This window comes from Amblyraja radiata, chromosome 40, assembly GCF_010909765.2.
Source record: "Amblyraja radiata isolate CabotCenter1 chromosome 40, sAmbRad1.1.pri, whole genome shotgun sequence".
Lineage (NCBI taxonomy): Eukaryota > Metazoa > Chordata > Chondrichthyes > Rajiformes > Rajidae > Amblyraja > Amblyraja radiata.
In genome coordinates, this window is record NC_045995.1 from 8,709,040 (window position 1) to 8,735,385 (window position 26,346).

The following is a 26,346-nucleotide window of genomic DNA, read 5'->3' on the forward strand; positions in this document are numbered from 1 at the left end:
GGCTCCCCTTCATCCATTTTACTTGTCACATCCTCAAAAAAATCCAGAAGATCAGTCAAGCCTGATTTCCCTTTCATAAATCCATGTTGACTTGGACTAATCCTTCACTGCTTTCCAAATGCCCCATTATTAAATTGAATTGATTTTAAATTGAATCCTTTATTTGTCATTCAGACCTTTCGGTCTGAACGAAATGCTGTTGCCTGCAGCCATACATGTAATAATAACAAAACACAATAAACACAAATTAACATCCACCACAGTGAGTTCACCAAACACCTCCTCACTGTGATGGAGGCAAAAGTCTTAGAGTTACTGTCTCTTCCCTCCTCTTCTCCCTCTGCGCCGAGGCGATACCCCACCGGGCGATGGCGGCCCGGGGGGTGGTCGAAGCTGCCCGCAGCTGTTGCAACGGGTGCTCCGGAAAACAGGCACCAGCCTGTTACCTCTTTAATAATTGACTCCAGCATCTTTCCCACCACCGAAGTCAGGCTAACTGGTCTGTAATTCCCCGTTTTCTCTCTCACTCCTTTCTAGAAAAGTGGGATAACATTAACTATCCTCCAATCCACAGGAACTGATCCTGAATCTATTGAACATTGGAAAATTATCACCAATGCGTCCACTATTTCTAGAGCCACCTCCCTGAGGACCCCGGGATGCAGACCATCAGGCCCAGGGGATTTATCATCCTTCAGTCCCATTAGCCTACCCAATACTATTTCTTGCCTAATGAAAATGTCTTTCAGTTCCTCTACCCCCTTAGATCCTCTGTCCTCCAGTACATCTGGGAGATTGTTTGTGTCTTCCTTAGTGAAGACAGATCCGAAGTACCTGTTCAACTCTTCTGCCATTTCCTTGTTCCCCATAATAATTTCACCCGTGTCGGTCTTCAAGGGACCCACATTTGACTGCTACTCTTTTTCCCTTAACATATCTAAAGACGCTTTTACTGTCCTTCTTTATATTCCTGGCCAGCTTCTCCCCGTACTTCATCTTTTCAGCCCGTATTGCCCGTTTTGATTGCTTCTGTTGTCCTATGAAAGTTTCCCAATCCCCTTCCGGCTACTCTTTGCTGTGTTATACATCTTTTCTTTTCGTTTTATTCTATCCCTAATTTTCTCTTGTCAGCCAGTTGCCTCCTACTCCCCTTGGAATCTTTCTTCCTTTTTGGAATTAAATGATCCTGCATCTTCCAGATTATGCCCAGAAATTCCTGCCATTGCTGTTCCACTGTCATCCCTGCTAGGATCCCTTTCCAGTCTACCTTGGCCAACTCCTCCCTCATGCCTTCATAGTCATAGAAACATAGAAAATAGGTGCAGGAGTAGGCCATTCGGCACTTTGAGCCTGCACCGCCATTCAATATGATCATGGCTGATCATCCAACTCAGTATCCTGTACCTGCCTTCTCTCCATACCCCCTGATCCCTTTAGCCACAAGGGCCACATCTAACTCCCTCTTCAATATAGCCAATGAACTGGCCTCAACTACCTTCTGTGGCAGAGAGTTCCAGCGACTCACCACTCTGTGTGAAAAATGTTTTTCTCATCTCGGTCCTAAAGGATTTCCCCTTTATCCTTAAACTGTGATCCCTTGTCCTGGACTTCCCCAACATCGGGAACAATCTTCCTGCATCTAGCCTGCCCAACCTCCTAAGAAATTTGTAAGTTTCTATAAGATCCCCCCTCAATCTTCTAAATTCTAGCGAGTACAAGCCGAGTCTATCCAGTCTTTCTTCATATGAAACTCCTGACATCCCAGTAATCAGTCTGGTGAACCTTCTCTGTACTCCCTCTATAACAAGAATGTCTTTCCTCAGATTAGGAGACCAAAACTGTACGCAATACTCCAGGTGTGGTCTCACCAAGACCCTGTACAACTGCAGTAGAACCTCCCTGCTCCTATACTCAAATCCTTTTGCTATGAATGCTAACATACCATTCGCTTTCTTCACTGCCTGCTGCACCTGCATTTTACATGTTTTCTTTTAGTTTTATTCTATCCCTAACTTCTCTTGTCAGCCACGGTTGCCTCCTACTCCCCTTGGAATCTTTCTTGCTTTTTGGAATGAAATGATCCTGCGTCTTCCGGATTATGCCCAGAAATTCCAGCCATTGCTGTTCCACCGTCATTCCTGCTAGGATCCCTTTCCAGTCTACTTCGGCCAGCTCCTCCCTCATGCCTTCATAGTCCCCTTTGTTCAATTTAGAACTCAACAGAGGAGGACAATGGGGTTAATTAAGAGGGGGCAAAAACTAAATGAAGGAAAGCTTGCGGGAAATATAAAAACTAACTGTAAATGTTTTTATAGGTATGTAAATAGGAAAATATTACTGAAGACGACTGTTGGTCCCTCACAGTCAGAGATAGGTGAATTCATAATGGCAAACAAGGAAATGGCAGAACAGTTAAACGAGTACTTTGGTTCTGTCATCTCATCTCCCGGAAATACGAGAGGACCGAGGATCCAGTGGGAAGGGGGAACTGAAGGGAATCCACATTAGTCTGAAAATGGTGTTAGGTAAACTGTTGGGACTGAAGGCAGATAAATCCCAAGGGCCTGATGGTCTGCATCCTAGAGCACTCAAGGAGGTGGCTTAAGAAATCGTGGATGCATTGGTGATCATTTTCCAATGTTCTCTCGACTCTGGATCAGTTCCTGTGGACTGAGAGGGTAGCCAATGTAACTCCACATTTAAAAAAAAGCAGGGAGAGAGAAAACGAGGAATTATAGACCAGTTCATAGAAACATAGACAATAGGTGCAGGAGGAGGCCATTCGGCCCTTCGTTGTGATCATGGCTGATCGTCCCCTATCAATAACCCGTGCCTGCCTTCTCCCCATATCCCTTGACTCCACTAGCCCCTAGAGATCTATCTAACTCTCTCCTAAATCTATCCAGTGACTTGGCCTCTGTGGCAGGGAATTCCATAAATTCACAACTCTCTGGGTGAAAAAGTTTTTTCTCACCTCATCTTAAATGACCTCCCCTTTATTCTAAGACTGTGGCCCATGGTTCTGGACTCTGGACTATAATACTTCGAGGATTGGACAGGATAGATGCAGGAAAATGTTCCCGATGTTGGGTGAGTCCAGAACCAGGGGTCACAGTTTAAGAATAAGGGGTAGGCCATTTAAGACTGAGATGAGAAAAAACGTTTTCACCCAGAGTTGTGAACCTGTAGAATCTGTAGTTCCCCACCACGGATGGTGGGGAAGTTGATGGTGGTTTTTTAAAGATGTTATAGCAGCACGTTTGGAAAGCAGTGACGTGATCGACCAAAGTCAGCACGGATTAATGATGGGGACTAATCTTTTGGAATTTTTTGATGATGTAACAAGTAGAATGTATAAGGGAGAGCCAATGGATGTGCTGTATCTGAACTTTCAAGAAGCCTTTGACAAGGTCCTACACAAGAGATTAGTGTGCAAAATTAGAGCACATGGTATTGGGGGGTAGGGTATTGACATGGATAGAGAACTGGTTGGCAGACAGGAAGCAAAATGTTGGAATTAACAGGTCCTTTTCAGAATGGCAGGCAGTGACTAGTGGGGTGCCGCAAGGGTCAGTGCTGGGACCCCACTTGTTTACAATATATATTAACGATTTAGACGAGGGAATTAAATGTAACATCTCTAAGTTTGTGGATGACACAAAGCTAGGTGGCAGTGTGAGCAGTGAGGAGGATACTATGAGGATGTAGGGTGGCTTGGATAGGTTGGGTGAGTGGGCAGATGCAGTATAATGTGGATAAATGTGAGGTTATCCACTTTGGCAGCAAGAACAGGTAGCCAGATTATTATTTCAATGGTGTCAGATTAGAAGGGGATGTACAACGAGACCTGGATGTGCTTGTACATCATTCAGTGAAAGTAAACATGCAGGTACAGCAGGCTGTGAAGAAAGCCAATGGCATGTTGGCCTTCATTGCAGGAGGAGGTCCTATTGCAGTTGTACAGGGCCGTGATGAGACCGCACCTTGAGTATTGTGTGCAATTTTGGCCTCCTAATTTGAGGAATAACCTTATTACTATTGAAGGAGTGCAGTGTAGGTTCACCAGGTTAATTCCCGGGGTGGCGGGACTGACGTATGATGAAAGAATGGGCCGACTGGACTTGCATTCGCTGAAATTTAGAAGGATGAGTGGGCATCTTATAGAAACATATAAAATACTTCGAGGATTGGACAGGATAGATGCAGGAAAATGTTCCCAATGTTGGGCGAGGCCAGAGCCAGGGGTCACACAGTTTAAGAATAAAGGTTCGGTCATTTAGGACTGAGATGAGAAAAACGTTTTCACCCAGAGAGTTGTGAATCTGTAAAATTCTCTGCTACAGAAGGCAGAGATGTTTCCAAGAGAGTTATGCCCCTGCCCCACTTAGGAAACCTGAACGGAGGTTGCAGGTAGTGGAAGCAGGTCGGGAGACTGACAGAAACCTCCGGGAACCGCATGGAAACCTTGGGTGGGGCGCAAAGTCTCCAGAGGTTTCCGTTCAGGTTTCCTAAGTGGGACAGGGGCATTAATGAGCTCCTGGGGATAAGGGAATCAAGGGATATGGGGAAAAAGCAGGGACTGAGTACTGATTGTGGATGATCAGCCATGATCATATTGAATAGTGGTGCTGGCTCCAAGGGTCAAATGGCCTACTCCTGCACCTATTTTCTATGTTTCTGTTTCTATGTAATCCTGAACTACTATCTTTTTCATTGGAGGCCTTTGGACTAATTTTGATCAAACTTTACTGGCTTTATCCTGCACTGGACATTCACATTATTCCTTTTATAATGTGTCTGTACACTGTGGATGTCTCGATGGTAATTATGCATTGTCTTTTCGCTGAGAGGATAGCATGCAACAAAAGATTTTCACTGTACCTTGGTTTACCTGACAAGAAACTTAACTCAACTCATTCTTCCAAAGTTTTGATTGTATATGTCCTATTTCTTTGGCTCCTCGTGATAGAACAACCCCCTTTTGAAAAAGTCTGAAGGGTTCCGACTTATCTGCATGGTGGCCGATTAGGAAAAGGGGAGATGCAACGAGACCTGGGTGCCATGGTACACCAGTCATTGAATGTAGACATGCAGGTGCAGCAGGCAGTGAAGAAAGCGAATGGTATGTTAGCATTCATAGCAAAAGGATTTGAGTATAAGAGCAGGGAGGTTCTGCTGCAGTTGTACAGGGTCTTGGTGAGACCACACCTGGAGTATTGCGTACAGTTTTGGCCTCCTAATCTGAGGAAAGACATTCTTGCCATAGAGTGTGTACAGAGAAGGTTCACCAGACTGATTCCTGGGATGGCAGGACTTTCATATGAAGAAAGACGGGATAGACTCAGCTTGTACTCGCTAGAATTTAGAAGATTGAGAGGGATCTCAAGTTCAAGTGAGTTTATTGTCATGTGTCCCTGTATAGGACAATGAAATTCTTGCTTTGCTTAAGCACACAGAAAATAGTAGGCATTTACTACAAAACAGATAAATGTGTCCATATACCATGATATAAATATATACACACATGAATAAATAAACTGGTAGTGCAAATAACAGAAAGTGGTTGCTAATAATCAGTTTTGTCCGAGCCAGGTTTAATAGCCTGATGGCTGAGGGGAAGTAGCTATTCTTGAACCTGGTTGTTGCAGTCTTCAGGCTCCTGTACCTTCTACCTGAAGGTAGCAGGGAGATGAGTGTGTGGCCAGGGTGGTGTGGGTCTTTGATGATACTGCCAGCCTTTTTGAGGCAGCGACTGCGATAAATCCCCTCGATGGAAGGAAGGTCAGAGCCGATGATGGACTGGGCAGTGTTTACTACTTTTTGTAGTCTTTTCCTCTCCAGGGCGCTCAAATTGCCAAACCAAGCCACGATGCAACCGGTCAGCATGCTCTCGACTGTGCACCTGTAGAAGTTAGAGAGAGTCTTCCTTGACAATCCGACTCTCCGTAATCTTCTCAGGAAGTAGAGGCGCTGATGAGCTTTTTGATAATTGCGTTAGTGTTCTCGGACCAGGAAAGATCTTCAGAGATGCGCACGCCCAGGAATTTGAAGTTCTTGACCCTTTCAACCATCGACCCGTTGATATAAATGGGGATGTGGGTCCCCCTCCTACTCCTTCCAAAGTCCACAATCAGTTCCTTGGTTTTGCTGGTGTTGAGGGCCAGGTTATTGCGCTGGCACCATATGGACAGTTGCTCGATCTCTCTTCTGATCTTATAGAAACTTACAAAATTCTTAAGGGGTTGGACAGGCTAGATGCAGGAAGATTGTTCCTGATGTTGGGGAAGTCCAGAACAAGGGGTCACAGTTTAAGGATAAGGGGAATGTCTTTTAGGACCGAGATGAGAAAATCATTTTTCACACAGAGTGGTGAATCTGTGGAATTCTCTGCCCTTTGTGATTGAAAATCAGTGCCTGAATGCATGAACAGGGACTTGAACTCTCAGATGGAGAGTCTGATGCTGTACTGACTGAGCTAGGCAGCTCACATGTATAACATGATTTCCCCCTAACACAACCATGGCGTAATAGTCGAACTACACGTTAATCTTGCCTTGCAGCCATAATCTTCACCACACCTTGGCAAGGCGAGCAGCATCGTCAAGGATCGGTCTCCCCCCCGGACACTCCTCCTTTTCCCCTCTCTCATCAGGCAAGAGGTACAGAAGTGCAAAAATGCAAACCTCCAGATTCAGGGACAGCTCCTTCCCAGCTGTTATCAGGAAATTGAACCATCCTATCACCAACTAGAGATCGACTGAAGGGCTCCGACCTGAAACGTCACCTATTTCTTTGTCCAGAGATGCTGCCTGACCCACTGAGTTACTCCAGCATTTTGTGTCGACCTCATTGGAGACCCTCAGACTATCTTTCGTGGGACATTACTGGACTTTATCCTTGCACTAAACATTATTCCCATTATCCTGTATCTGCACACTATGGACAACTTGATTGTAATGCCACTGTCCCACTTAGGAAACCTGAACGGAAACCTCTGGAGACTTTGCGCCCCACCCAAGGTTTCCGTGCGGTTCCCGGAGTTTGCAGGTGGTTGCAGGTAGTGGAAGCAGGTCGGGAGACTGACAAAAACCTCCGGGAACCGCACGGAAACCTTGGGTGGGGCGCAAAGTCTCCAGAGGTTTCCATTCAGGTTTCCTAAGTCGGACAGGGGCATAATAAGGCACACAAAATGCTGGAGTAACTTCGCGAGACTGGAGAGAAGAATGGGTGACGCTGGGGACGAGACCCTTCTTCAGACTGATCCGATTCAGACATCAGCCTGAAGAAGGGTCTCGATCCAAAACGTCACCCATTGCCTCTCTCCAGAGATGCTGCCTGTCCAGCTGAGCTACTCCAGCATTTTGTGTCTATCTTCGATGTAAACCAGCATCTGCAGTTCCTTCCTACACAGCTCGATTGTAATCATGTATTCTCTTCTTTGCCTGGATAGCACGCAACAAAAAAGATTTAAATTGTACATTGGCACACAAAAGTAATCTAAACTAAATACAACCAGTAAGTGACAAAAAAAAATTATATATAGATAATATACATTAGAATTTACACAAAAACACTTTTTACAGCATATATTAACAAATTCTTTATTCTTCTTCCTCCAATTTCCTATCGAGATCCGCTGAATCGATCGCCACCTCTTCGTAGTCCCTCTCTAGTGAAGCCATATTTTCCCGCGCGTCCTGGAACTCCCCTTCCTCCAGCCCCTCTCCCACGTACCAGTGGACAAAGGCCCGCTTGGCGTACATCTTGTCGAACTTGAGGTCCAGGCGGGGCCAGGCCATGGAGATGGCGGTGGTGTTGCTCAGCATGCAGAGGGCGCGTTGTACCTTGGCCAGGTCTCCCCCCGGCACCACAGTCGGGGGCTGGTAGTTGATGCCCACCTGCAGGGAACAGAAGAGCAAATACGAGATTATTAGTTTATTTTTTTAATTTAAAAGGCACCAGAGACATAGAAACACAGAAAATGGGTGCAGGAGGAGGCCATTCGGCCCTTCGAGCCAGCACCATTCGCCATTCATTGTGATCATGGCTGATCGTCCCCTATCAATAACCCGTGCCTGCCTTCTCCCCATATCCCTCGACACCACTCGCCCCTAGAGCTCTATCTAACTCTCTCTTAAATCCATCCAGTGACTTGGCCTCCACTGCCCTCTGTGGCAGGGAATTCCACAAATTCACAACTCTCTGGGTGAAAAAGGTTTTTCTCACCTCAGTCTTAAATTACCTCCCCTTTATTCTAAGACTGTGTGTGGCCCCTGGTTCTGGACTCGCCCAACATTGGGAACATTTTTCCCGCATCTAGCCTGTCCAGTTCTTTTATAATTTTATATGTTTCTATAAGATACCCCCTCATCCTTCTAAACGCCAGTGAATACAAGCCTAGTCTTTTCAATCTATCCTCATATGACAGTCCCGCCATCCCAGGGATCAATCTCGTGAACCTACGCTGCACTGCCTCAATCACAAGGATGTCCTTCCTCAAATTAGACCTGGATTCGATCCCGTCCGCGGGTGCTGTGTCTACAGCGTTTGCACGTTCTGCATGGGTTTTCTCCGGGTGTTCCACTTTCCACCCACATTCATGTATAAAATCATGAGAGGAATAATCCGGGTAGATGCACAGAATCTCCTGGTCAGAGTAGGGGAATCAAGGCCCAGAGGACATAGGTTGAAGGTGAAAAGATACAACAGGAATCTGAGGGGGGGGGGGGGGGGGATAACTTTTTCCACACAAAGGGTGGTGGGTGTATGGAACAAGCTGCCAGAGGAGGTAGTTGAGGCTGGGACTGGCCGAATGTTTAAGAAACAGTTAAGACAGGTACATGGATAGGACAAATTTGGAGGGATATGAACTAGACGCAAGCTGGTGGGACGGCTTTAGCTGGGACATGTTGACTGGTGTGGGCAAGTTGGGCAGAAGGGCCTGTTTCCACACTGTATCACTCTATGACTGTATTCCAAAAACGTAGGTTAATTGGCAGCTAAAATTGCCCCTAGTGTCGAGGATAGAACTAATGAATGGGCGATCACTGGTCAATAGGTGCAGGTGCAGGCCATTCAGCCCTTCGAGCCAGCACCGCCATTCACTGTGATCATGGCTGATCATCAACATTCAGTACCTCGTTCCTGCCTTCTCCCCAGATCTCTCGATTCCACTATCTTTAAGAGCTTTATCTAACTCTCTCTTGAAAGCATCCAGAGAATTGGCCTCCACTGCCTACTGAGGCAGATAATTCCAGATTCTGGGTGAAAAGGTTTTTCCTCATCTACGTTCTAAATCACTCCATGGTTTAGGGCCAATGTATATCACTGACATGCTTCCTCTATATAAGCCTTCTATCTAAGATCTTCTGAGACCAATCTGTTAGTGATTCCCAGAGTAAATACAAAACATGGGAAAGCAGGATTTAGTTACTATGCAACAAATAGCTGGAATAAACTTCCTGAAGATTTAAGACTTGCCTCAACTTTGACCACTTTTAAAACAAGACTGAAAACTTTTATGTTTACTTTAGCTTTCAGCTAAATCTTAACTACATTGCACTTTTAACTTTGGCACTTTTTATAATGCATTTTTAACTTTGCTTTTATTTTCTTTTAATTCTTCTATTTTATTTCATTTTATTATTTCATTTTATTGTATGACATGTTTTTATGTGAAGCACTTTGAGTCTGCCTCGTGTATGAAATGTGCTATATAAATAAAGTTGCCTTGCCTTGCCTAGCCTAAATGGCCACCCCTTATTCTTAAACTGTGGCCCCTGGTTCTGGACTCCCCCAACATCGGGAACATGTTTCCTTCCTCAACCGTGCCCAATCCCTTAATAATCTTATATGTGTCAATAAGATCCCCTCTCATTCTTCTAAATTCCAGTGTATACAAGCCCTGTCGCTCCATTTATTCAACATATGACAGTCCCGCCATCTCGGGAATTAACCTCGTGAACCTACACTGCACTCCCTCAATAGCATGAATGTCCTTCCACAAATTGAGACCAAAACTGCACACAATACTCCAGGTGTGGTCTCACTAGGGCCCTGTACAACTGCAGAAATATCTCTTTGCTCCTATACTGAACTCCTCTCGTTATGAAGGCCAACATGCCATTCGCTTTCTTCACTGCCTGCTTACTTTCAGTCACTGAGGAACAAGGACACCCAAATCTCGTTGTACTTCCCCTTTTCTTAACTTGACACCATTCAGATAATAATCTGCCTTCCTGTTCTTGCCACCAAAGTGGATAACCTCACATTTATCCACATTAAACTGCATCTGCCATGCATCTGCCCACTCACCCAACCTGTCCATGTCACCCTGCATCCTCATGGTATCCTCCTCACAGTTCACACTGCCACCCAGCTTTGTCATCTGCAAATTTGCTAATGTTACTTTTAATCCCTTCATCCAAATCATTAATGTATATTGTAAATAGCTGCGCTCCCAGAACCGAGCCTTGCAGTACCCCACTCGTCACTGCCTGCCATTCTGAAAGGGACCCATTAATCCCTATTCTTTGTTTCCTGTCTGCCAACCAATTTTTTTCCATGTCAGTACCCTACCCCCAATACCATGTGCTCTAATTTTGCCCACTAATCTCCTATGTGGGACCATATCAAAAGCTTTCTGAAAGTCCTGGTGCACTACATCCACTGGCTCTCTCTTGTCCATTTTCCTAGTTACATCCTCAAAAAATTACAGAAGATTAGTCAAGCATGATTTCCCCTTCGTAAATCCATGCTGACTCGGACCGATCCTGCTACTGCTATTCAAATGTGTGGCTATTTCATTTTTATAATTGACTCCAGCAACTTCCCCACCGACGTTAGGCTAACTGGTCTATAATTCCCTGTTTTCTCTCTCTCCATTCTTAAAAAGTAGGATAACATTAGCTACCCTCCAAACCACAGGAACTGATCCTGAGTCTATAGAACAATGGAATATTATCACCAATGCGTTGACGATTTCTAGAACCACTTCCTTAATTACCCTGGGATGCAGACCATCAGGCCCTGGGGATGTATCAGCCTTCAGTCCCATCAGTCTTCCCAACACCATTTCCTGCCTAATGTGAATTTCCTTCAGATCCTCCTTTACCCTAGATCCTCTGGCCACTAGTACATCAGTTTGTGTCTTCCTTCGTGAAGACTGATCCAAAGTACCTGTTCAACTCCTCTGCCATTTCCTTGTTCCCCATAATAAATTCACATGTTTCTGTCTTCAAATGTCCAACTTTGGTCTTAACTATTTTTTTCCTCTTCACATACCTAAAGAAGCTTTTACTATCCTCCTTTATCTTCTTGGCTAGCTTACCTTCACACCTCATCTTTTCTCCCCGTATGGCCTTTTTAGTTATCTTCTGTTGCTCTTTAAACGCTTTCACAATCCTCCGGCTTCCCGCTCACCTTTGCTATGTTAAGATTCCTTCGCATCTACAGATACTGTGAATCACCGAGTTCTTCCACCAGTTTGTTTTCATGCTCGGAGACAGAGCAGAAAATGATCTCGAAATAGCTGCCTGGCAGAATGGTCAATCAGGGCTTTCAAGCCATGAAACCATATAGACATCACAGTCGGTATGGGACAGCACAGTGGTACAAGTATAGAGTTACTGCCTTACACAGCCAGAAACCTGGGTTTGATCCTGGGTACACTAAAATGCTGGAGAAACTCAGCGGGTGCAGCAGCATCTATGGAGCGAAGGAAATAAGCAACGTTTCGGGCTGAAACCCTTCTGGGGGGAGGCGGGGAGAAGAAAGGAAAAAGGAGGAGCCCGAGGGAGAGGTAGGAAGGGGAGGAGACAGCAAGGGCTAACAGAATTAGAAACATAGAACATAGAAACATAGAAAATAGGTGCAGGAGTAGGCCATTCGGCCCTTCGAGCCTGCACCGCCATTCAATATGATCATGGCTGATCATCCAATTCAGTATCCTGTACCTGCCTTCTCTCCATACCCCCTGATCCCTTTAGCCACAAGGGCCACATCTAACTCCCTCTTAAATATAGCCAATGAACTGGCCTCAACGACCTTCTGTGGCAGAGAATTCCACAGATTCACCACTCTCTGTGTGAAAAATGTTTTCCTCATCTCGGTCCTAAAAGATTTCCCCCTTATCCTTAAACTGTGACCCCTTGTTCTGAACTTCCCCAACATCGGGAACAATCTTCCTGCATCTAGCCTGTCCAACCCCTTAAGAATTGTGAGAATTCAATGTTCACAGAGAGGGAGCAGTTAGAGAGGAGGTTGTGAAACAGTCTCCGGAGGGAGGAGGAGAACTTCTTCAAAGTAGGCAAACCTTGAGGAGATTTCGCAGTGGAGTAGACAAAGTGTTTAAGAAGGAACTGCAGATGCTGGAAAATCGAAAGTACACATGTGTGGGTGCTGTATGCATGTTCCCCCTGTGACTGCGTGGGCTTTCTCTGGGTGATCATAAGGAACAGGAGCAGAATTAGGCCATTTGGCCCATCAGGTCTACTCCGCCATCCAATCATGGCTGATCTATCACTCCCTCCTAACTCCATTCTCCTGTCTTCTCCCCATAACCCCGACACCCGTACTAATCTAGAATGTATCTATCTCTGACTAAAGATATCCACTGACTTGGCCTCCACAGCCTTCTGTGGCAAAGAATTCCACAGATTCACCAGCCTCCGACTAAAGACATTTCTCCTAATTTCCTTCCTAAAAGAGCGTCCCTTAATTCTGTTAGTTTCGCCGAACACCTCCGCTCGGTCCGCCTTAACCAACCTGACCTCCCGGTGGCTCAGCACTTCAACTCCCCCTCCCATTCTGTATCCGACCTTTCTGTCCTGGGCCTCCTCCATGGCCAGAGTGAGCACCACCGGAAATTGGAGGTGCTGTTCACCTCACCTGAGCACCGGCACACCACAGGGCTGTGTACTAAGCCCCATGCTCTACTCCCTCTTCACTCACGACTGTGTTCCTGCATTCGACACCAACACCATCGTCAAGTTTGCAGACGACACAACAGTGATTGGGCTGATCACCAACGGTGATGAAACAAAATACAGAGCGGAGGTGCAGAACCTGGCGGACTGGTGCGCACGTAACAACTTGTCACTAAACACCTCCAAGACCAAGGAGCTGATTATTGACTTCAGGAGGTCCCATAATGGAGAATACGCCCCAATCTCCATCTACGGGGACAGTGTGGAGAGAGTGTCCAGCTTTAAGTTTCTGGGCACTCACATTTCAGAGGACCTCACATGGTCCACCAACACCGCTGCGCTGGTCAAGAAGGCACAGCAACGACTGTTCTTCCTGAGGACATTAAAAAAGACTGGTCTGCCCCAACAGCTGCTGACAACCTTCTACCGCTGCACCACAGAGAGCATATTAACGTATGGCATCTCTGTGTGGTATCTCAGCTGCACGGAGGCGGAGAGGAGAGCTCTTCAGCGCGTCGTCCACAGAGCGCAGAGGATCATTGGGACACAGCTACCAGCCTTGGAGGGCATCTACCACACACGGTGCCTCAGGAAGGCCGTCAGCATCCATAAAGACTCATCACACCCTTGTAACGGACTGTTCGAACTACTTCCCTCCGGCAGACGTTACAAGGCCTTCTACGCCCGAACCTCCAGACTCAGAAACAGCTTTATCCCCAGAGCTATAGCGGCTCTGAACCGGCCCTGCTGAGTTCCCCCCACCCCCCCTGGACTGTCTCCCTCGGATGGTCACGTCGCACAGCTTATTTATTTATTTTACTTTTCTTTTACATAGGTTGGAGGCTGCATACTAAATCTCGTTGCACTGACGTGCAATGACAATAAAAGATATTATTATTATTATTATTATTATTCCGCTTGGGGAGTCTGCATCCTGGGGGCATGAACATTGAATTCTCCCAATTCTGTTAGCCTTTGCTGTCTCCTCCCCTTCCTATCTCCTCCCCTTCCTATCTCTCCCTCAGCCCTCGGGCTCCTCCTCCTCCTTTTTCCTTTCTTCTCTACCCCCCGCCCCCCCCCCCTCCCCCACCCCACCCTCACATCGTCTGAAGAAGGTTTTCGGCTCGAAACGTTGCCTATTTCCTTCGCTCCAACGATGCTGCTGCACCCGCTGAGTTTTTCCAGCATTTTTGTGTACCTTCCTTTAATTCTGAGGCGCTCCCACTCGTAGAAACATCCTCTCCACAACCACTCTATCCAAGCCTTACACTATTCTGTATGTTTCAATCAGATCTCCCCTCATTCTCCTATTCTCCAGCCAGTACAGGCCCAGTGCCGACAAACGCTCATCATAGGTTAACATTCTCATTCCCAGGATCATTCTTGTAAACCTCTTCTGGACCCTCTCCAGAGCCAACACACGCTTCCTCAGATATGGTACCCCAAATTGCACACAATATTATTCAATTCTATTCTATTCTATTCTCATATTCCAAAGCGGCCTAACCAGTGCCTATAGAGCCTCAACCTTACATCCCAGTTCTTGTTGCCTGGGCGGCGCGACTCTCGTCAGCAGCGGCCTCTGCAGTCCGTCTGTGTTTTATTATTTTTTGTCTTGTTTTTATGTAGTTTTTGTTATTTTTTTTGTTGGGGTGTGTGTGGGGGGGGGAGGGAGGGGTGGTGTGGGGGAGAGGGGGTAACTTTAAAATCTTTCCCCTGCACGGGAGACCCGACCTTTTCTTTGTCGGGTCTCCGTTGTCGTTGGGGCTGCAACGTGGAGCGGCCTCCAACAGGAACGACCTGGGGCTCCAGCTGCGGAGCTGCCGACTACTCACCGTCACGGGGCTGGCCGAGTCCGGAGCGGGTGGAGCTGTGGTGGAGCACTGCTGCCACCCGACCTCCGGAGTTTCGGAGGCTGCAACTGCGGGTCTGGCGGACGGCGGCACCGGGAGCCCGCGGGTCCCTGCTGGGAGACCACTTTTCGGGGCTTCCGCAACGGCGACTTCTCCCGCCCGAGTTGCGGGGTTGAAGAGCTCCTGGAGCGGGGCCTTACACCATCGCCCCGCGCGGCTTGGAATGGCCGCGGCTTGGAATGGCCGCGGGACTTTGCGAGCGCACGCCGGGGGCTCTAACACCAAGACCCGGTGCGCGACCTTGCATCACCCGGCGTGGGTTTAATGGCCGCGGGACAATCGCCATCGCCAGCCGGGGGCTTTGACTTTGACTCTGACTCTGACATGGGGGGGAGAGTGCAGTGGAGAGATAAGTTTTTTTTGCCTTCCATCACAACGATGTGATGGATGTCTGTGTAAACTGTGTTGTGTCTCGGGTCTATTTGTTTGTAATGTATGGCTGCAGAAACGACATTTCGTTTGGACCTCAAGGGGTCCAAATGACAATAAATTGAATTGTATTGTATTGTATTGTATACAAGCCCTGCTGAAATAAATTCAAGCATTGAGTTTGCTTTCATTACTACCGATAACTTCCGCTTTCCTCCCACACTCCAAAGACGTACAGGTTTGTAGGTTAATTGTGTGTCAGCAAATTGCAAATTGCCCCTAGTGTGTAGGATAGTGCTAGCGTACGGGATGATTGCTGATCGTTGCGGACTGGTTGGGCTGAAGGGCCCGTATCCACGCACGATCTCTATTGTAAACTAAAGTTGGTCTTTGCATCATGTTTGCCACAGATATTGACCAAAGGAACAATGCCTGTGCCGGCCTGTTCTACATTCAGGAAACCTCTGTTGAGACGACACAGTGGCAGAGCTGTTGCCTCACAATGCCAGAGACCCCGGTTTGATCCTGATTGTGGGTGCCGATTATGTGTGGAATTCACACGGTCTCCTTGTGGGTTTCCTCCAGGTGCTACAGTACAGTCTAAAAATTTGAAAAACATTTAGATAGGTACATGGACAGGAAAGATTTAGAGGGATATGGGCCAAACACAGGTGAGGTGGAACTAGTGTAGATGGGTCATCTCGGTCGGCATGGGAAAGTTGAGCAAAGGGCCTGTATTACTCTAAATATAAAAGGCACAGAGGAAACATAATGTGTAGAAGGAGTGAGGAGTGATTTAGTTTAGTTTAGGGATACAGAGTGGAAACAGGTCCTTCGGCCCACCGAGCATATGCACACTACCCTACGCACTCTTTGGACAATTTTACATTTACACCAAGACAATTAACCTGCAAACCTGTACGTCTTTGGAGTGTGGGAGAAAACCAAAGATCTCGGCGAAAACCCAGACAGGTCACGGGGAGAAGGTACAAACTCCGTGCAGACAAGTACCCATGGTCAGCATCGAATCATAAAAACATAGAAAATAGGTGCAGGAGGAGGCCATTCGGCCCTTCGAGCCAGCACTGACATTCATTGTGATCAAGGCTGATCGTCCCCTATCAATAACCCGTGCCTGCCTTCTCCCCATATCCCTTAACTCCACTAGCCCCTAGAGCTCTATCTAACTCTCTCTTAAATCCATCCAGTGACTTGGCCTCCACTGCCCTCTGTGGCAGGGAATTCCACAAATTCACAACTCTCTGGGTGAAAAAGTTTTTTCTCACCTCAGTCTTAAATGACCTCCCCTTTATTCTAAGATTGTGTGTGGCCCCTGGTTCTGGACTCGCCCAACATTGGGAACATTTTTCCTGCATCTAGCTTGTCCAGTCCTTTTATAATTTTATATGTTTCTATGGAAATAAAATGGGGCAATAGGGTCTTAGCCCCATATGGGGTTAGCAATGGTGTTAAACAAGGGGGAATTTTGTCCCCGGTCCTTTTTAATCTATATACCCACCGATTTCAACGACATTGACATGTCGCTAGTTAAGATGGTCATTGAGGGGATCTTCAAACCTTTAACATTCATCTGTAATTTATCCTTCCAAACCGGTACTTTCCCAATTCAAATGAAAATAGCAAAAATAATACCAATATACAAAACTGGGAACAAGCATCATTTTACAAACTATAGACCTGTTTCCTTACTCCCACAATTTTCCAAAATATTAGAAAAAATGTTTAATAATAGATTAGACAAATTTGTAGAAAAGAATAAATTAATCACAGAAAGTCAATATGGATTCAGAACAAATAGATCAACATCACTTGCAATACTAGAATTAATTGAAGACATCACAAACGCCATTGATAAGAAATTATATGCAGCTGGGATATTTATTGACATAAAAAAAGCATTTGATACAATTAATCATGATATTTTATTAAAAAAATTGGAGAGGTATGGAATTAGAGGAATAGTACTGGACTGGATTAAAAGCTACTTAAGGAACAGGCAACAGTTTGTAAATCTGGGTAATCATAATTCTACATGCTTGGACATTGTGTGTGGTGTACCACAGGGGTCAGTGCTGGGCCCAAAATTATTTATCATGTACATAAATGATATTTGTAATGTGTCCAATGTCTTGAGGCTGGTTTTGTTTGCAGATGATACAAATATTTTTTGTTCTGGGGAAAATTTAAAACAGCTATTGGATAAAATAATAAAAGAAATGGGTAAATTGAAAATATGGTTTGATAGGAATAAAATTTCATTAAATCTGAGTAAAACTAAAATAATGTTATTTGGTAATTGTAGAATAAATACACTAGTAAGTATAAAGATAAATGGGGTGGAAGTTGAAAGAGTGCATGAAAATAAATTTCTTGGGGTTATAATTGACGATAAAATAAGCTGGAAATCACATATTAAACATGTAAAATTAAAATTGTCAAAAAGTATCTCTGTATTATACAAAGCCAAGCAAGCTCTGGATTACAAATCACTCCGTATTCTTTATTGTTCATTAATTTTACCCTACTTAAATTATTGTGCAGAAGTCTGGGGTAATAACTATAAAAATTCGATACACTCATTAACCATGATGCAAAAAAGAGCAATTCGTATTATCCATAATGCTAAGTATCTGGGTCATACGAATCCATTATTTTTAGAGTCAAAATTATTAAAACTAGAAGATTTGGTTACATTCAAAACAGCTCAGATAATGTTTAGGGCCAAAAATAAAAATTTACCTGGAAACATTCAAAAATTATTTAACGAGCGTGTGGGGGGTTACAATTTAAGAGGAATATTTAACTTTAAGAAACAAAAAGTCCGTACGACTAGAAAAACCTTTTGTATTTCGGTTTGTGGAGTAGGAGTGTGGAATAAATTGAACGGGGAATTAAAGCAATGCACAAACATGAATCATTTTAAAATGATATATAAAAAAATAATTCTCAAGGGGTACAGGGATGGAGGGGATGGTTGACAAGTGGGGGTTAATATTTATCTATTGCTTTACTATTGTTTACTTATGTTTGGGTACTTCAGTTATGAAGTTTGTATGTACATAATAGTTGTATGTATATATATGTCTGTAGGTATTATGGGAAATTGCCTAGGGTAGTATTATTATTAGTAATTAATTGATTTTTAAAATTGGTAGAAGTGTTGGGGAAAAGGGGTGAGATTTAATAAGTTATTCTTCTTCTCACTCCTTTTCGAGCTTGTACAGACACAGAGTTGGACATTGGAACTATGATTTGTTCTTCTCATTGCTTTGTAAATATTGATTGTAATGTCGATAATTTCGATTTTGTTAATATTAATGTCGTTAATGTCTTTACTTGTTCGGAATAAATAAATAAATAAATAAATAAATAAATAAATAAAATATTGATGATCTGTCTAAACAATTGAAAGCCTGTAATACTGGGTGCGTGATTGGTAATATTTTAGTGAACCATATTATGTATGCAGATGATCTTGTGGTCTTTAGTCCATCTAGCGCTGGTCTCCAGCAGCTTCTTACTATATGTTCCGTGTATGGTGTGGAACATGACATTAAATATAATGCTAGTAAGAGTGCTGTTATGGTCTGTAGAACCAAAGAGCATAAATGTCTAAAATATCCTGTTTTTAAATTGTCTGACAACAATCTTAGTGTCTGTAATAAGATAAAATATCTAGGGCATATTATTACAGAATAAATGACAGATGATGAGGATATTTATAGGCAACGACGCATGCTGTATGTACAGGCAAATATTCTCTTGTGTAAATTTGGTGCGTGTGCAGATGTGGTGAAGATGTCGCTATTTAGAGCATACTGCACACCACTCTACACTGCGCACCTGTGGTTGAACTATTTAAAGACAAGTATGCAGAGACTAAAGGTGGCATATAACGATGCCACGAGAACACTGCTAAGGCAACCTAGATGGTGTAGTGCCAGTAATATGTTTGTGGCTGCAGGAGTCAGTACTTTAGAAGCTATCCTAAGACACCACATGTATAAATTCATTTGCAGGATAAATGACTCTAAAAATGTGCTTATTGTGGCCTTGACAAACATAAGGGTTAGCAATACACGCTACGAATCCCAGTTGTGGAGACACTGGTATCATTGTCTCGTTGTAGGACATTGATCATCTTTTAATCTGGATTTTTAACTTAAGTATTGTGGATTTTTGTTAAATATAAATTATGATGTTTTTATGTGATATACCATGATTTTATATATATATATATATGATATATGATATGCAATGCATTTTTAATGTAATGTTGCCCCTTGTCTGGACCTTGAGTCCGTAAGAAAGTTTATTATTATTATTATTATAAGATCCCCCTCATCCTTCTAAACTCCAGTGAATACAAGAATCGGGGTCTCTGGTGCCATAAGTCTCTACGGCTGCACCACTGTGACTAAAATTAAAATTGTATCTGCCATTCCCGAAAACCTGCTCTCCCGGCTAAGTCAAAAACCGAATGCTCGATATCTTTAATCCATGCTCTCTGTTCCCTTGGACGTGCCGTGAATGGAGGTATATGGACCACGTGCAGGCAGAGGACATCAGTTTAATCCTGCAGGAAAGAGCTGCAGATGCTGGTTTAAATCGAACATAGACACAGAAAGCTGGAGTAACTCAGTGGGACAGGCAGCATCTCTGGTGAGGATACGAATAAGGGGTAAGAATAAGGGGTAAACTATGTATTCATAGCAAAGGATTTGAGTATAGGAGCAGGGAGGTTCTACTGCAGTTGTACAGGGTCTTGGTGAGGCCACACCTGGAGTATTGCGTACAGTTTTGGTCTCCTAATCTGAGGAAAGACATTCTTGCCATAGAGGGAGTGCAGAGAAGGTTCACCAGACTGATTCCTAGGATGTCAGAATTTTCATATGAAGAAAGACTGGATAGGGGTTGGACAGGCTAGATGCAGGAAGATTGTTCCCGATGTTGGGGAAGTCCAGAACAAGGGGTCACAGTTTAAGGATAAGGAGGAAATCTTTTAGGACCGAGATGATGAAAACATTTTTCACACAGAGAGTGGTGAATCTCTGGAATTCTCTGCCACAGAAGGTGGTTGAGGCCACAGTTCATTGGCTATATTTAAGAGGGAGTTAGATGTGGCCCTTGTGGCTAAAGGGATCAGGGGGTATGGAGAGAAGGCAGGTACAGGATACTGAGTTGGATGATCAACCATGATCATATTGAATGGCGGTGCAGGCTCGAAGGGCCGAATGGCCTACTCCTACACCTATTTTCTATGTAGAACAGAGACGAGGAAACACGGGGATATGGGGAGAAGGCAGGAACGGGGTACTGATCGTGGATGATCAGCCATGATCAAAGTGAATGGTGGTGCTGGCTCGAAGGGACAAATGGTACCTATTGTCTATCGTCTAAGGAATGGGTGACATTTTGGGTCAAGACGAATGATGTAGGGTCACCCATTCCTTCTCTCCAGAGATGCTGCCTGTCCTGGTGAGTTACTCCAGCATTTTGTGTCTATTTTCAGTTTAATCCTGTGTGGATTGCCCCGCTTGTAACTGGCAGGGACCCAAATATCACCTCCGTAATGCCGTAGTGTGAGGTTATCCACTTTGGCAGCAAGAACAGGTAGCCAGATTATTATTTCAATGGTGTCAGATTAGAAGGGGATGTACAACGAGACCTGGATGTGCTTGTACATAATTCAGTGAAAGTAAACATTCAGGTACAGCAGGCTGTGAAGAAAGCCAATGGCATGTTGGCCTTCATTGCAGGAGGAGGTCCTATTGCAGTTGTACAGGGCTGTGATGAGACCGCACCTTGAGTATTGTGAAGACTGAATAGACTCAGCTTGTACTCGCTAGAATTTAGAAGATTGAGGGGGGATCTTATAGAAGCTGACAAAATTCTTAAGGGGTTGGACAGGCTAGATGCAGGAAGATTGTTCCTGATGTTGGGGAAGTCCAGAACAAGGGGTCACAGTTTAAGGATAAGGGGAATGTCTTTTAGGACCGAGATGAGAAAATCATTTTTCACACAGAGTGGTGAATCTGTGGAATTCTCTGCCCTTTGTGATTGAAAATCAGTGCCTGAATGCATGAACAGGGACTTGAACTCTGGACTCTCAGATGGAGAGTCTGATGCTGTACTGACTGAGCTAGGCTGCTCACATGTATAACATGATTTCCCCCCAACACAACCATGGCGTAATAGTCGAACTACACGTTAATCTTGCCTTGCAGCCATAAACTTCACCACACCTCAGCAAGGCGAGCAGCATCATCAAGGATCGGTCTTCCCCCCCGGACACTCCTCCTTTTCCCCTCTCTCATCAGGCAAGGGGTACAGAAGTGCAAAAATGCAAACCTCCAGATTCAGGGACAGCTCCTTCCCAGCTGTTATCAGGAAATTGAACCATCCTATCACCAACTAGAGATCGACTGAAGGACTCCGACCTGAAACGTCACCTATTTCTTTGTCCAGAGATGCTGCCTGACCCGCTGAGTTACTCCAGCATTTTGTGTCGACCTCATTGGAGACCCTCAGACTATCTTTCGTGGGACATTACTGGACTTTATCCTTGCACTAAACATTATTCCCATTATCCTGTATCTGCACACTATGGACAGCTTGATTGTAATGACCCTGTCCCACTTAGGAAACCTGAACGGAAACCTCTGGAGACTTTGCGCCCCACCCAAGGTTTCCGTGCGGTTCCCGGAGGTTGCAGGTAGTGGAAGCAGGTCGGGAGACTGACAAAAACCTCCGGGAACCGCACGGAAACCTTGGGTGGGGCGCAAAGTCTCCAGAGGTTTCCGCTCAGGTTTCCTAAGTCGGACAGGGGCATAATAAGGCACACAAAATGCTGGAGTAACTTCGCGAGACTGGAGAGAAGAATGGGTGACGCTCGGGACGAGACCCTTCTTCAGACTGATCCGATTCAGACATCAGTCTGAAGAAGGGTCTCGATCCAAAACGTCACCCATTGCCTCTCTCCAGAGATGCTGCCTGTCCAGCTGAGTTACTCCAGCATTTTGTGTCTATCTTCGATGTAAACCAGCATCTGCAGTTCCTTCCTACACAGCTCGATTGTAATCATGTAGTCTCTTCTTTGCCTGGATAGCACGCAACAAAAAAGATTTAAATTGTACATTGGCACACAAAAGTAATCTAAACTAAATACAACCAGTAAGTGACAAAAAAAATTTATATATAGATAATATACATTAGAATTTAAACAAAAAAACTTTTTACAGCATATATTAACAAATTCTTTATTCTTCTTCCTCCAATTTCCTATCGAGATCCGCTGAATCGATCGGCACCTCTTCGTAGTCCCTCTCTAGTGAAGCAATATTTTCCCGCGCGTCCTGGAACTCCCCTTCCTCCAGCCCCTCTCCCACGTACCAGTGGACAAAGGCCCGCTTGGCGTACATCTTGTCGAACTTGAGGTCCAGGCGGGTCCAGGCCATGGAGATGGCGGTGGTGTTGCTCAGCATGCAGAGGGCACGTTGTACCTTGGCCAGGTCGCCCCCCGGCACCACAGTCGGGGGCTGGTAGTTGATGCCCACCTGCAGGGGACAGAAGAGCAAATACGAGATTATTATTTTATTTTTTTAATTTAAAAGGCACCAGAGACATAGAAACACAGAAAATAGGTGCAGGAGGAGGCCATTCGGCCCTTCGAGCCAGCACCGCCATTCATTGTGATCATGGCTGATCGTCCCCTATCAATAACCCGTGCCTGCCTTCTCCCCATATCCCTTGACTCCACTCGCCCCTAGAGCTCTATCTAACTCTCTCTTAGATCCATCCAGTGACTTGGCCTCCACTGCCAACTGTGGCAGGGAATTCCACAAATTCACAACTCTCTGGGTGAAAAAGTTGTTTCTCACCTCAGTCTTAAATGACCTCCCCTTTATTCTAAGACTGTGTGTGGCCCCTGGTTCTGGACTCGCCCAACATTGGGAACATTTTTCCCGCATCTAGCTTGGCCAGTTCTTTTATAATTTTATATGTTTCTATAAGATAGCCCCTCATCCTTCTAAACGCCAGTGAATACAAGCCTAGTCTTTTCAATCTTTCCTCATATGACAGTCCCGCCATCCCAGGGATCAATCTGGTGAACCTACGCTGCACTGCCTCAATCACAAGGATGTCCTTCCTCAAATTAGGCCTGGATTCGATCCCGTCCGCGGGTGCTGTGTCTACAGCGTTTGCACATTCTGCATGGGTTTTCTGGTTTCTCCGGGTGTTCCGGTTTCCACCCACATTCATGTATAAAATCATGAGAGGAATAATTCGGGTAGATGCACAGAATCTCTTGGTCAGAGTAGGGGAATCAAGGCCCAGAGGACATAGGTTGAAGGTGAAAAGATACAACAGGAATCTGAGGGGGGGGGTAACTTTTTCCACACAAGGGGTGGTGGGTGTATGGAACAAGCTGCCAGAGGAGGTAGTTGAGGCTGGGACTGGCCGAACGTTTAAGAAACAGTTAAGACAGGTACATGGATAGGACAAATTTGGAGGGATATGGACTAGACGCAGGCAGGTGGGACGGCTTTAGCTGGGACATGTTGACTGGTGTGGGCAAGTTGGGCAGAAGGGCCTGTTTCCACACTGTGTCACTCTATGACTGTATTCCCAAAACGTAGGTTAATTGGCAGCTAAAATTGCCCCTAGTGTCGAGGATAGAACTAATGAATGGGCGATCACTGGTCAATAGACATAGGTGCAGGTGCAGGCCATTCAGCCCTTCGAGCCAGCACCACCATTCACTGTGATCATGGCTGATCATCAACATTCAGTACCCCGTTCCTGCCTTCTCTCCATATCTCTCGATTCCACTATCTTTAAGAGTTTAACTAACTCTCTCTTGAAAGCATCCAGAAAATTGGCCTCCACTGCCTACTGAGGCAGATAATTCCAGATTCTGGGTGAAAAAGTTTTTCCTCATCTCCGTTCTAAATCACTACATGGTTTAGGGCCAAAGTATATCACTGACATGCTTCCACTATATAAGCCTTCTAGACCGCTAAGATCTTCTGAGACCAATCTGTTAGTGATTCCCAGAGTAAATACAAAACATGGGAAAGCAGGATTTAGTTGCTATGCAAAAAATAGCTGGAATAAACTTCCTGAAGCTTTAAGACTTGCCTCAACTTTGACCACTTTTAAAACAAGACTGAAAACTTTTATGTTTACTTTAGCTTTCAGCTAAATCTTAACTACATTGCACTTTTAACTTTGGCACTTTTTATAATGCATTTTTAACTTTGCTTTTATTTTCTTTTAATTCTTCTATTTTATTTCATTTTATTATTTCATTTTATTGTATGACATGTTTTTATGTGAAGCAATTTGAGTCTGCCTCGTGTATGAAATGTGCTATATAAATAAAGTTGCCTTGCCTTGCCTTGCCTAAATGGCCACCCATTATTCTTAAACTGTGGCCCTTGGTTCTGGACTCCCCCAACATCAGGAACATGTTTCCTTCCTCAACCGTGCCCAATCCCTTAATAATCTTATATGTGTCAATAAGATCCCCTCTCATTCTTCTAAATTCCAGTTTATACAAGCCCTGTCGCTCCATTTATTCAACATATGACAGTCCCGCCATCTCGGGAATTAACCTCGTGAACCTACACTGCACTCCCTCAATAACATGAATGTCCTTCCACAAATTGAGACCAAAACTGCACACAATACTCCAGGTGTGGTCTCACTAGGGCCCTGTACAACTGCAGAAATATCTCTTTGCTCCTATACTGAACTCCTCTCGTTATGAAGGCCAACATGCCATTCGCTTTCTTCACTGCCTGCTTACTTTCAGTGACTGAGGAACAAGGACACCCAAATCTCGTTGTACTTCCCCTTTTCTTAACTTGACACCATTCAGATAATAATCTGCCTTCCTGTTCTTGCCACCAAAGTGGATAACCTCACATTTATCCACATTAAACTGCATCTGCCATGCATCTGCCCACTCACCCAACCTGTCCATGTCACCCTGCATTCTCATGGTATCCTCCTCACAGTTCACACTGCCATCCAGCTTTGTCATCTGCAAATTTGCTAATGTTACTTTTAATCCCTTCATCCAAATCATTAATGTATATTGTAAATATCTGCGCTTCCAGAACCGAGCCTTGCAGTACCCCACTCGTCACTGCCTGCCATTCTGAAAGGGACCCATTAATCCCTATTCTTTGTTTCCTGTCTGCCAACCAATTGTTTTCCATGTCAGTACCCTACCCCCAATACCATGTGGTCTAATTTTGCCCACTAATCTCCTATGTGGGACCATATCAAAGGCTTTCTGAAAGTCCTGGTGCACTACATCCACTGGCTCTCTCTTGTCCATTTTCCTAGTTACATCCTCAAAAAATTACAGAAGATTAGTCAAGCATGATTTCCCCTTCGTAAATCCATGCTGACTCGGACCGATCCTGCTACTGCTATTCAAATGTGCGGCTATTTCATTTTTATAATTGACTCCAGCATCTTCCCCGCCGACGTTAGGCTAACTGGTCTATAATTCCCTGTTTTCTCTCTCTCCATTCTTAAAAAGTAGGATAACATTAGCTACCCTCCAAATCACAGGAACTGATCCTGAGTCTATAGAACAATGGGATATTATCACCAATGCGTTGACGATTTCTAGAACCACTTCCTTAAGTACCCTGGGATGCAGACCATCAGGCCCTGGGGATGTATCAGCCTTCAGTCCCATCAGTCTTCCCAACACCATGTCCTGCCTAATGTGAATTTCCTTCAGATCCTTCTTTACCCTAGATCCTCTGGCCACTAGTACATCAGTTTGTGTCTTCCTTCGTGAAGACTGATCCAAAGTACCTGTTGAACTCCTCTGCCATTTCCTTGTTCCCCATAATAAATTCACATGTTTCTGTCTTCAAATGTCCAACTTTGGTCTTAACTATTTTTTTCCTCTTCACATACCTAAAGAAGCTTTTACTATCCTCCTTTATCTTCTTGGCTAGCTTACCTTCACACCTCATCTTTTCTCCCCGTATGGCCTCTTTAGTTATCTTCTGTTGCTCTTTAAAAGTTTCCCAATCCTCCGGCTTCCCCTTACCTTTGCTATGTTAAGATTCCTTTGCATCTACAGATAC

The 26,346-nt window shown here is 44.7% G+C and overlaps 1 protein-coding gene across 1 annotated transcript in view; it reads right to left on the reverse strand.

The window, feature by feature from the left end:
* Window positions 1-7,601: 7,601 nt before the first annotated feature.
* The window catches only part of LOC116967578 (tubulin alpha chain-like), a 43,708-nt gene continuing 24,963 nt past the window's right edge, over window positions 7,602-26,346 (reverse strand). The window contains exons 5-6 of the mRNA XM_033014194.1: window positions 22,540-22,785; window positions 7,602-7,898 (exon numbers count right to left, since the gene is read on the reverse strand). Of these exons, the coding sequence (XP_032870085.1) occupies window positions 7,602-7,898; window positions 22,540-22,785 (543 nt within the window). The remainder of the gene's footprint in view (window positions 7,899-22,539; window positions 22,786-26,346) is intronic.